At 35.8% G+C, this 12036-nt stretch overlaps 1 protein-coding gene across 1 annotated transcript; it reads left to right on the forward strand.

Moving 5' to 3' along the window:
- Positions 1-5730: 5730 nt before the first annotated feature.
- Positions 5731-8531, forward strand: LOC136042347 (mRNA export factor GLE1-like). Its single transcript, XM_065727315.1, has one exon. It carries the CDS (start codon positions 5753-5755, stop codon positions 8372-8374), a length of 2622 nt encoding a protein of 873 aa, XP_065583387.1. The 5' UTR covers positions 5731-5752; the 3' UTR covers positions 8375-8531.
- Positions 8532-12036: the final 3505 nt, after the last annotated feature.

Here is a 12036-nt window from a genome sequence, read left to right on the forward strand (position 1 = left end):
ACAAACCGGTTTCTTTGTTACTTTAGAAACAAATTTGGGCTCTATATTAGCACATTAGGGGGGAGGGGGTAAAGTATAGCGGGTCTGCATGCAAGATGTGTTACATAAAATTACTTTGCATATTATGAAGTAAGAATTGTTTTTTTTACTTCAAACTGTCCAAATACTTTACCCCCCCCCCCCTCACATGCAAATATATAGCCCAAATTATATATTTCCCATCTATTCTGTCACTTATCTTTGTCTTGTCTCGCGCTAAGCTTAGTGAAACTAACGGAGAAACCTGTTTGTTCTCGAGTTTTACACAGCGTAAACTTAAATAAATGGTGCATAATACGCAGACCAAAAATTTCTTCCCCTAAAAAATCAAAATAAAATAAAATTCTCAAATTTGGGAAACTTTATTTTCCACGGGGGGTGAGGGGGTGTATTATCCGGGGTTGGTATTTTCGACAGGGGGGAGGATATTTTCTACGGTGGCATTTTTTGAGGGGGGTGTTTTCCAGGAGGGGTGTGGGGTATTTTCCAAGAGGGTTATTTTACACTGGGGTGTTTTTCAAAAGGGGTATATTACACGGGGGAATTTTAAGGGGAGTATATGCCTAAAGCCAGTATAGACGTACTACACGTGGCAAGAATACTTAATCAATGAACTAACTAAAAATATGTAAAGGCGGAGGATACGTGCTTTTGGCCATGGAAATTTTGCAAATAGCTAAAGGCGAGACAGAGATGCACTAGCCTGTTTAACAATAGAGCAAGTGTGGGCTTCCCATTTGAAATGTCAGTGTGACCCCTGAGAATTGACATTTTGTTGTGATTATTCCATTAGGTATTGGAGTTGTAAATGATGGCTTTGATTTAAGAAAACTAAGGGTCATAATATTAGTCTTATGGAAATTTACCTTCATTTGTGACTGGGTTGCTTCACTTTCGACGTCTTCGGTAATTTCCATTGCAGTATTCTTAATACTTTCTCTACACCTTTCGAGCAATGACATGTCATCCACAAACTTCCATCAATCAGCTGATTCATTACCAAGATTGTTTATCAAAGCCAAAAATAGTAAAGGACCTAAAAGTGTACTCTGCAGAGCTCCGCAAGAAGATCAGAATAAACATTTTTGTACTTAACAACTTGACTCCTATTTGACAGAAAAGATGCAATAATAAATGAGGGACTTTAAATTTGTTCAGCGATTTATCAACTAAAACGTTTTTAAGCATTATTAGCAGCCTGCACATATTGCCTTTTTGATCAGATGATTTTCCCTTTTTAGTATTTTCTGAAAGTTCTGAAAGAGCATATTGAGACATGCTCTTTTGACATTTTGCATACGTATACCTTCTTTTGATTTGGTTCAAAATTTAAAATTTATTTAATTCAATGCTCCCCTAACATGTTCTGAAAGGCCCACCTGAATCGCCTAATTTACAGCCCCTAGCCTGAGAAGTGGGAGGTTGACATCCCCAGAGACATAATTACTGGATCTTTCAAAAATGCTGAACAAAATAATTCCCTTAAAATTGTGATCGGATGTGCTTTGGGGAATGATGGGCTTATGGCTCATTCACTTTTGACTCTTAAAAAGGGCAATAGATCTTCTAACTTCCAATATCCAATGATCTTCCCTATATGTGGATTTGTGAATAAGAACTTGCTTCATTTTGTATCCGAGTGTGAAAATTGAAGTAAAAAAAAAACAATTCTTACTTCATAATATGCAAAGTAATTTTACGTAACACATCTTGCATGCAGACCCGCTATACTTTACCCCCTCCCCCTTAATGTGCTAATATAGAGCCCAAATTTGTTTCTAAAGTAACAAAGAAACCGATTTGTTTGCGAGTTTTATGCTTCTTAAACTTGAGTGAGTGGTGTGTAAAACACAAGTATCGGAATTTTTCTTGGCGAGAGAGAATAATTTTCCGGTATAATTTAAAAACAATCAGAAATTATCTTAAAAAAACAAGATTATTCAACTGAAAGTAAATAGAAATATCAAAACTTAAAACGAACAGTAATTATTACGTATATGAAAGGAGATTCACCTTCCACAAGACCTTGCTCTCTACGTTACGCTGAAGCTATTGTTCCTTCCAAAATTAAATAAAAAAAACAAGTTTTTTGAAATGAAAGTAAGGAGCGACATTAAAACTTTTAACGAACAGAAATTATTCCGTATATGAAAGGGGTTTTTCCTCCTCGACGCCCCGCTCCTTACGCTAAAGTTTTCTATTGTTTTAAAAAGTAGAGTTGCGAGAAAGAATCAAACTTTAGCGCAAGGAGCAGGGCGTCGAGGAGGAAAAACCCCTCTCATATACGGAGTAATATCTGTTTGTTTTTAAGTTTTAATGTCGCTCCTTACTTTCATTTCAAAAAACTTGTTTTTTTTTATTTAATTTCTGAAAGTTTTTGAATTAATGCATGTCTGGTTTTGGCTCTCCGTACATAAATTATTAAAATGAAATTTGCATATTAATTCTTTTTTGGCTAAATGGCTTTCTCTTAGCTCTGATCAGACGATTTTGAGAAAGAAGGGGTGGGGAAGGAGGCCTAGTTGTCCTCCAATTTTTCGGTTACTTAAAAAGGCAGCTAGATCTTTTAATTTTTAACGAACGTTTTTATTAGTAAAAATAATACGCAACTTAAGAATTAACTTACGTAACAAACTTTTATATTCTTATATTTTTGATTATATATATGAGGGGGTTGGTCCCCTTGTTAATACTTCACTCTTCACACTAAATCTTGTTTTGTCCCAATTCTTTAAGAATGACCCCTGAATCAGAAAGGCCGAGAATAAATAGTTGAAATTACTTTAAAAATTTTTAGCATAAAGAGTGAAGTATTTATCTCCTCCTAAATACCTCGCTCTTTATGCTAAAGTTTTTTAAAACCCCTCATATGCGTAATAACCTTTGTTCGTTTTAAGTTTTGATGCTTCGTGTTACTTTCAATTGAAAAAACTTTTTCATGTTTATATTTTCATTGTTTGCTTTTTTATAGTAATGCTAGAAAGTCCTGCGTCCTTTTGATTGAATTTCTCTTCCTCCATGAAATATTCCTCCAAGGAAAGATCCTCCCATATAGCCCCCTCCCCTGAACCCCACACCAGAAACAAAAAAATCCCCCTGATAACGTCGGTACACTTCCTAGTAACCATTACTGTATGTAAACATTGGCCAAAGTTTGTAACTTGCAGCCCCTCCCCCAGGGACTGTGGGGGGCAAGTCATCCCCAAAGAAATAGTTATTATGGTTTTAGACTATGCGGAACAAAATGGCTAAACTTATATATTTAGAATCAGCATAAAAATCTGATTCTTTTGATATATCTTTTAGCATCAAAATTCCGTTTTTTAGACTTTCGTTTACTATTGAGCCGGGTCGCTCCTTACTACAGTTCGTTATCACGAACTGTTTGATACCCACCTCGCCAAAAATTCCTTCTTAAAAATTCTATTCTTGCTGAAAATTCCCCCCTAAAATTTCTTGCGGACGAATCCGCCAGAAAATTCTCCTTAACATAATTTCCTTGTAAAAAGACATTAATTTAAAATCATTTTTCAAAACAAAATGAAAATCTACTTCCGTGGTAATTTTCCCAAGTTCCCTCTTCTACCCCTCGGTAAGAAGTTGATCCTGTTCAAAGTTCTTTAATGGATAATTTGTCCCTGGAAAATTACCCCCATGAAATTTTTTTTGCAGAAATCTTCACGCCAGGAAAGAATCCCCTGTACAATGCAAACCCAGCTGAAAATTTCTCCTGGAAAATTTTGCTGGAACAACCCCTCATGCAAAATTGAAACGGCAAAGAGAGAGTATGACCAATAAAAATAGTTTTGGGAGAATCTTCCTTGGGGAAGGAAATTTTTGGGGGTGAGGATTCCTGGGGAAATTTTACACTGAGTGGATTTGACAGAATTCCTATCCAAAATTCTTGTTAATTTTTTTACATTATCTTTGCAAACTCAATTTCGTATGTGTAGATGTTCTGAGGAATTATTCGGTAACTATTTTCTGTGTGCTTTCATTTCCGGGGGCAAATTCTACGGAAGGGGGCATTTCATGAGTCATCGAGAAACCAATTAGAGATTAAAGTCATTACCAAATGAAAGTATGCTAAGGATAATTTTTAGGCTAAATCGTCCGTAAAAAATTTTACTGGAGGGGGGGGGGGGATTTTCAGCGACGATCGAAATGTTGGGACGGAGGTTGACGGGGGATACACTTTACTTTGGATATATTTTTTCACTGAGGAGGTTCCAGTGAGGGGAGGGGGAGTATATTTCATGGAGACTAAGCCAGATTTACCTGTGTTATTTTAAAAACGAACAGAAATTAAATAAAACAAGTTTTTTAAACTGGAAGTAAGAATAAAAATTAAAACTCAAAACAAACAGAAATTATTCCGTGTATGAAGAGTTGCTCCCGCCTCAATATCTTGCTCTTTACGCTAAAGTTTGACTATTTGTCCCGATTATTAAGAACTGCTACTAAAACACGGGGGATTCTCATTTAAAACTATGTTCCTGTTACTATCTCAAAGGTTTGACAACACAATGCAATCCACTGTTGGTTGGATTGGCTGATGTTTTTTATGACCGTTTCCCTCCTCAATAAAAAACATTCTGTTTTTTGGATTGGCCATTTTGCTCAATTTGCTCTCTTTTGACAACAAATCACTCTTTATCCGCAAAATGTGGTATAGCAATCTTAAAATTTTTATTTAACTAACCTTAAACATTAGAATCAAACATCGCTGTTTTTTTTTCTTAGAGCTTTAGCGCTCTTTATAAGAGTCAAATGATTGATGGTAATCGCTCCCTCTCTCTAGCTCTTTTAGCTGCCCTTCTCCCAAGGACGTCTGATCAAAATTAGCCGTTTTACTGAAAATAGTCGGAACGTCATCAAATCGTCTTAATGCTCTTAGTCTTTTTGGCATAACGCAGGATCAAACACAGAACCCCCTCATTCTCAATGATAAATCCTGAATGTAAAGGATGAGCAATTTGTGGAATTTACAACCCTTTTCTATCAATAATTCAAAGGAGACAAAATTACCCATAAGTATTGTCATTGGGAAATTATCTAGTGCTTTTTCCAATCGAATTTCTGACCCTGTCTCCTCATATAACATTGTAGATGAATCTAGAATGTATTATAAATGTTATATTCTTCCAAATCTATAAGCTCCCTAAAATAGTTTAAGTTCATGAATACTGACATTACGCTCTAATGCCGTTAAGAAATTCTAATTGAACTATTAAGTTAATATGTACATAGCTCCTATGATTGTGGTTGCAGCGGCAGCTACAACCTAGTAAAGGAGGAAACTTGGTGAATAGAAACCAAAAAGTTACAATTACGAAACTATATCGAATAAAAAACTAAAAGTACATCATTGAAATTTTCATGGCCGGATACCTCAGGAAATTTTCATGAAAGTTTGAGGGCTCATTTATAAAAGAAATTATACATCTACGTAACTATGTAATTAAAAAAAATACAATATTTAAAATAAAATCGTTTTTATGACAGAAAACTGCATCTTCGTTCACGAGATGAAATGACGTCACCATCGTAAGTTACAATCAAATTGAAAAAAAAAGAACTATACACAGAATTTAGTCAGAATGACGTCAGTAAAATCATTATGAAATGACGTCATAATTTCAGTATATAAACGAGTGTTAGGCTACGTAATTTAAACAGTCTAAAATCTAAGGCTTGTGGACAAGTATATAGCATGAAAGAGGATATGTATACAAACGTAGATGTGTGTCGGTTGCTGATTCCAAACAGAACCGATACACCCATTATGAAATCTTTTGATGTTGGAGAAGTTTTAAGTGATGTGTCTGCTAAATCCTCCAGAAATAGGCTTTTAGAACATCTGAAAAGCTCCAAATATGGGAAACTGAAATATGGTCAGCAGGCTAAATTTCATTTTGAGTGTCAACCTGGACATAAAACCTATGCAGCATCGGAAGAAGAATTTCAACTTAAAAAGTTAATCTTAGAAATTGAAGAAGTATTGAATGGATTAATCAGCAAGATTACTGAAGTGTTTTTGTTACATCAAAGAAAAAATCGTCTGCTTTTGGCTAGTGTCTCTTATATTAAGAAGGTCTGTGAAATTCAAGAAACAATACTTACTTGTTTACAAAGATTCCCAGAAAACGTTATGCAAGATCTAGATATGGTTATAGAGAATTTAAATAGTGTAATGGAAGCATGGTGTTTGGAAATGAATTCATTTGAGAGGGAGGCACCCAGCCAGAAATATTCCAGCAGTCTTCAGACGTCATACCCACTTTCAGATCTTACTTCAATACAAAACTCCTTCAATAGTTTGTCTAATCCACCTGCGCCCAGAAGTAATAAAGTTACCTACATTCTCTATTTCATATTGAATATAATCATGTCTCTTTTTAGCTGGGATACAGTCTGTAATGAAAACCAAAAAGAACAAATGAACTTGGAGGCTATGGATGTTACAGAACACCAAGAAGAAAAAAGAAAATATGAGCTCTTTATGGAACAGATGATGGAAAATTTAAAGGATTTTATTGATTCTTCAGCCAAAATTACAAAGGAATTACGGTTATGTCACTTGGGCATGTTTTTTGGGTCACAAGTAACCCCCTTTTTAATCAAGTATAACGAAAGGAGATATGAAATGCTGCAGCTTATTTTAAGAGTCTCCATGTCTGATTTTGAAGAAATAGAAATGAACACAGCAGTTTTGATTGTAGATGGCTTGGAAAATCTTGTTTCAGAGCTAGTTCAAGATATTGGCACGATTACTTTCAAAAATGAAGAGTTTGAAGAAAGAAATGAAAAAAGAGATGTTAAATTATTAAGTTGGAGAGTTCCAGTAGAAGTTCAAGAAACTCATGATGAATCTTTGATAGCAAGAAAGTTAAATTTAGAAAATAAACAAAACGAAGAAATAAAGGACACATATGTGGTTGACCTGTCTCTTTGGGAAAGTTTTTATGCACAGAAAGCTCTTGAGAAAAGAGACGAACAGTCAAGAATATTTGCTGAGGCCAAGATTGACGATAAAATCCTCGCATTTCAAACGAAAATGCAAGAAGAAGAAAAGCGATTTGCAGTTGAGTGCAAGCATAAAGAAATTGAGGCTAAGCTTAGACAAGAAGATCTAGACAGACTTGAGGCAGAAGATCTAGACAGACTTGAGCTTGAGGCAGAAAGAAGAGCTTTTGAATTTAAAGAGGAATATGATAAAATATGGGAGACATTGATGGTCAATTTTGAGGCTGATTTGATGGCTAAAGAAGCAGAAACGTTTAGAAGAGACAACCTACAGAAGGAAGAAGAGGAGAACATGAGGATAAAGGATTTACAAAATGCTTTTGCGACGGCAAATATTGAGGTAAAAACAACTGATGAAGAAGAAATGTCGGCAAGGGTGCCAGCGATGAGAGTCGAAAAATCAAGACAGAGGGACTCGAAAACTGAAGCTGTCATTTTGCCACAATCAAGGGAACTTTTCCATAGAGATTTACAAGAATTCCTAAGAAAGTATGAAGACAAAGTCTTAAAATTGTGTGAAGATCGTAACACCAAACATGTTCGAGACAATACCAAGAAATTTATACAAACAATATTGAACACAATCACGCCATCTGATTCACGAGGATTTGCTGAGAAGCTGGAAAAGCTTAAACACCTCTTGTCTGGAAAGTCTGTGGTAGATCAAACAAACAAAATATTCTCTATTCCTGATTTTCTTGCACCCTTTGCTGTTCTGAAATTAGTAGAGAAGTTTTTGAAGCGAGGTGATTTGAACGGGCATGAAACTACTTTAATGTGTGCCAAGCTCATTACGTCCCTGATGTCAGACTTCTCAGAATTCGAGAAGGTCATGCTTGCCAGCTTTTACAAAACTTGTCCTTATCTAGTGCCATTCTTTCCATCTAAATTTGAAGGCCAATCTAAAGAGGATTACTATCGGTGTCGGGGTTATCACTGTGAAGGTGGGGAAATTGAGGAGCCAAATAAATTTTTGAAGCGGATGGAAGCAGTGTCTCGTTTATATTTTTCCCTTTTCGTCCAACCCAATCAGAATGTGATGCCTTTACTTAATGCCCAGGAATGGATTTCCTTGATTCTCAAAACAGAACCAGAAGTGGATGTGACTGCAACACTACTGAATGTTTATCTTGAAGTATGTTATCCAAGACTGTTACAACTGCAGTCTGAAAGGACAATGGAGTTACTAACTAACCTGGCTGAAAGATACTTACCACGAATTAAAGCAGTCACACCTGAAGGTCATGGTGGCCCCATCCAGAGACTGGAATTGCTTCTGGAGAAGAATTTGAAAGGACAAAGAAGGTGAACTATAAAATTGTTTGCAGTGGCAAAATTTGAGCATGGTTTCGTTATTTTTGTGAATTTGCTTATGTATAAAATCTTTTATAACTTGTTACCTGCATACTTTTTGGACTTTTATAAGAAAAGGGAACATGGCTATGAAAATAGAAATATTGATCGGTGCCCATCTGTACCTAGGATAAGTTATAATAATTGATGGGATGAGCTTGATGCCTTCAATTTCTTAACTACTGAAATCCTCAAACAGAGGAAAGAGAAAGAAATCAGAATTAATTTATTGCTCTTGTTGAAATGGACCTCAATTGCATGCTAATGAGCTAAAGAACCTTCTACTAATTTATATGTTTGTTTTGTAATGTCTATTAAATGCCAAATGGAAAAAATACGTTGATAGATCTTTTAAGCATAATAATAATCTTTGCTAGTGTATAAACTGGGGAAAAAACATGACAATATTTTTGCCTGGTTGTTTGGTTGATATGACAGTTTTCGGGCCCGATAGTGTCATCTGCAGAAATATGAAAGTATATTCGTCAAAAGATGCCTTGTTCACAGAAAAACAAAGTTTGATTTTAGTGGTGTTGTTACTCAAACATTTTTTTTCTTTTTATAAGGTTAAACCTTAACACACAAAAACCTTTCGGGTTTTGTGGTCTTTCTACTAGCTTAAAATGGTGCAATAATTGACCACCATACTGTTTGGTGGTTATGAGATGGCTATGAAAATTTACAGTCTTCAGCAAAAATAAATATTGTGATCGGCTTTCAAAAATATACCAACAGATTTGAAGTACACTTTTTAAAATGCAAGCACAGGACGTACTCTACCCTTAGTCTTGCTTCTTAAAGCTCCCAGAGATTTCCTTATGCGCAAATGACAGGCTAAAGTGAAGGTAAAATGCAGGCTTAATGCTCTAATAAGCCTATGTAAGCTTAATGTTCTGGAATTATTAACACCAAGTTTGTTCCAGTTATCCGTTGAAGTCAGAAAATTTCTGTTAACCTTTCACTGAGAGTGCACAAATCTTGATAAAAGTGTGATGGGGCAATATTAATAAATAAGAGCTGGGGTTTCACTGAACAAACCTTATAACTATGTAAGAATGTTGAAATGTGCTGTAGCAGTAATGCACGGTCGTTTGTGCTGTAACAGCACATTCTGATGACAGTTTTTTATTCATTGGAATGATGAAGGAGAAAACCAGTTCCTTCAGAATCTTTTTAATTGGACCTTCAAATATTTTCTTATAAGGGTATGTATATTCAAGTACATTTGCAGCCAAAGAAATTTGTCAGTATTTTGCAAGTTTTTTTTATAACGAGCTATTTTCTGATTTAGGGGGAAACAATTGCACCGAATCTTTTGAACTTCGGCTAGATTCTCCCGGGAATTACATGTATTTAATTACTTCCACAACACTGACTTTAACGTTTCGTATTTTACAGTTCCTTTAAAAATAAAAGGAAAAACAACGTTGCCAAGCATTGTCTTCCAGCTCTTTCTGACCAAGAAATTGAATATCTTAAAAGACAAGATGGTTTTATTAGCATAATGCTGGGTCATTAAAAAGTTGTAATTTTTCCAAGAAGAAACTAAACACGAACAAAAGTAGAAATATGCAAAAACTTCAGGATTAAAAAACCATCAAAACACTCAAAAGAATTGCTTAGGAGTAATTTTGAAGGAAACATTGTAAAACAAAAAGAGTAGTATTCTAAGATTCCTTATTTTATGCTCTTTTCAAAAATGGTGGTCCTTTCCATGAGAATGGACCCCTTCCACCTAATAGTCCCAGATATAGTCCTAATAATATATTTTTTCCTTGTTTATCATCTAATGATGCGTCATATTTTCTTTTTACAAAAGGGTTTGGTTTTTTCTTGAACCGTGAAAACCCCTCAGTCAAAGTGATTTCAAAGGATTCGTCAAAAAATATTAGTTGCAATTATTTAAAAACAAGAGATAAGGATGGAAGGAAACTTGATTATGGACGGAAAGAAAGAAAAAATGGGAAGGAAGAAAAGGAAATGATGGAAGGAAACTTGACTAGGGACGGAAAGAAAGAAAAAGTTGGAAGGAAGAAAAGGAAAGGATGGAAGAAAACTTGATTAATCGAAACATACTGCATATTATAAAGTTTTATTACATACTGCAAATTATAAGAATCAGTGATAATCAGTTATGAGGGACTTGCCACCCAGGAGTTTCGGTTTTTGCCTCGTCGATGCTTTAACTGCCATATGACTGGCCACCTTGCAACAAACTGCACAAACACTATCCTGCGCTCAAAATGTGGAGCTAGTCACCATAAGTCAAAATCTGCATCCATGTGCGAGAACTGTCCTTTTTGTATAAGTTGTAAAGCTCCACACCATATGTGCTACAGCAGGGCTTCTTAAACTATGGGTCGCGACCCCATTTGGGGCTGCATAGCAAAATTATGGGGTCGCGAGTGATAAAATACAATTTAACAAAAAATGTTTTTAACTTGTAAAATTATTGTTATAACGAAAAATAACAATCATCGTAGATAAATATTTCATTAAAATATTCCGATCATTATAATATCTTGTATAAATTTCGCCACCCCAACACCTAGTTGGTGGGGGCGCTTTGCCCCCCAACTGGGGCGTAACTAATATGGTGCGTAACGACTTACGCGCGTGGGGGGCTTGGGGGGCGAAGCGCCCTCTTCCTAACACGTCTAGAAGCACCGAACTCGCCAAAAACACTGGAAATCCCCCCTCCCCCCGAATCTGTTCTAAGACTTTATGATCCTGTATATCCCGCCATCATTTACAATCACACTTAGTAGAGTATATGTGGCAGGCGGCAGTAAAGGCAGAAGGAAGACCTCCTTTTAACGCGATTCTTAACGAAATTTCTGTGTTCTGGGTACATAATTCCAAGTTGTAATTTAAAAAATTTTCTAAGAAAGTATTATATTTTCATCATATTTTGTTTGTGGTTAGATTAGGTTAAGTTAGGTATTTGATATAATGCACAACACCCCCCCCCCCCAATGTGCAAATATAAAGCCCAAACTTTTGATAAAGATTCTACCTATTAAAAACAAGAGCTAAAAGCTAATATGGCACTTGTGACGAGGTCGGAAGAGCCAAGAGTCAAGAGCTCACATGGTATGAACTCTAACAAAGTTCTATGAATCAATAGATCGATTTTAAAGGAAAATCAGAGGCTTAATGCCGGTCGAGATTTAAAATAAGAGCTCTGAGACACGAGGTCCTTCTAAATACTATAGTTCATTAAGATTCGATCACCCACTCGTAAGTTAAAAATGCCTCAATTTTTCTAATTTTTCCCAATTAACATCCTCCCCAACTCCCCCAAAGAGAGCAGATTCAGTCTGGTTATGTCAATCACGTATCTAGGACTTGTGTTTATTCTTCCCACCAAGTTTCATCACGATCTCTCCACTCTAAGCGTTTTCCAAGATTTCCCATTTCCCCCTCCAACTCCCCCAATAACACTGGAGGTAGTGGTATTCAGAACAAGAGCTCTGAGCCACTAGGTCCTTCTAAATGTCAAATTTCATTAAGATCCGATCACCCGTTCCTAAGACAAAATTACCATATTTTTTCAACTTTTCCTCTCCCTCCAGCCCCCCAGATGGTTGAATCAGAAAAAACGACTGTTATTAAGTC

This window comes from Artemia franciscana, unplaced genomic scaffold (assembly GCF_032884065.1).
Source record: "Artemia franciscana unplaced genomic scaffold, ASM3288406v1 Scaffold_1158, whole genome shotgun sequence".
NCBI classification, from domain to species: Eukaryota; Metazoa; Arthropoda; class Branchiopoda; order Anostraca; family Artemiidae; genus Artemia; species Artemia franciscana.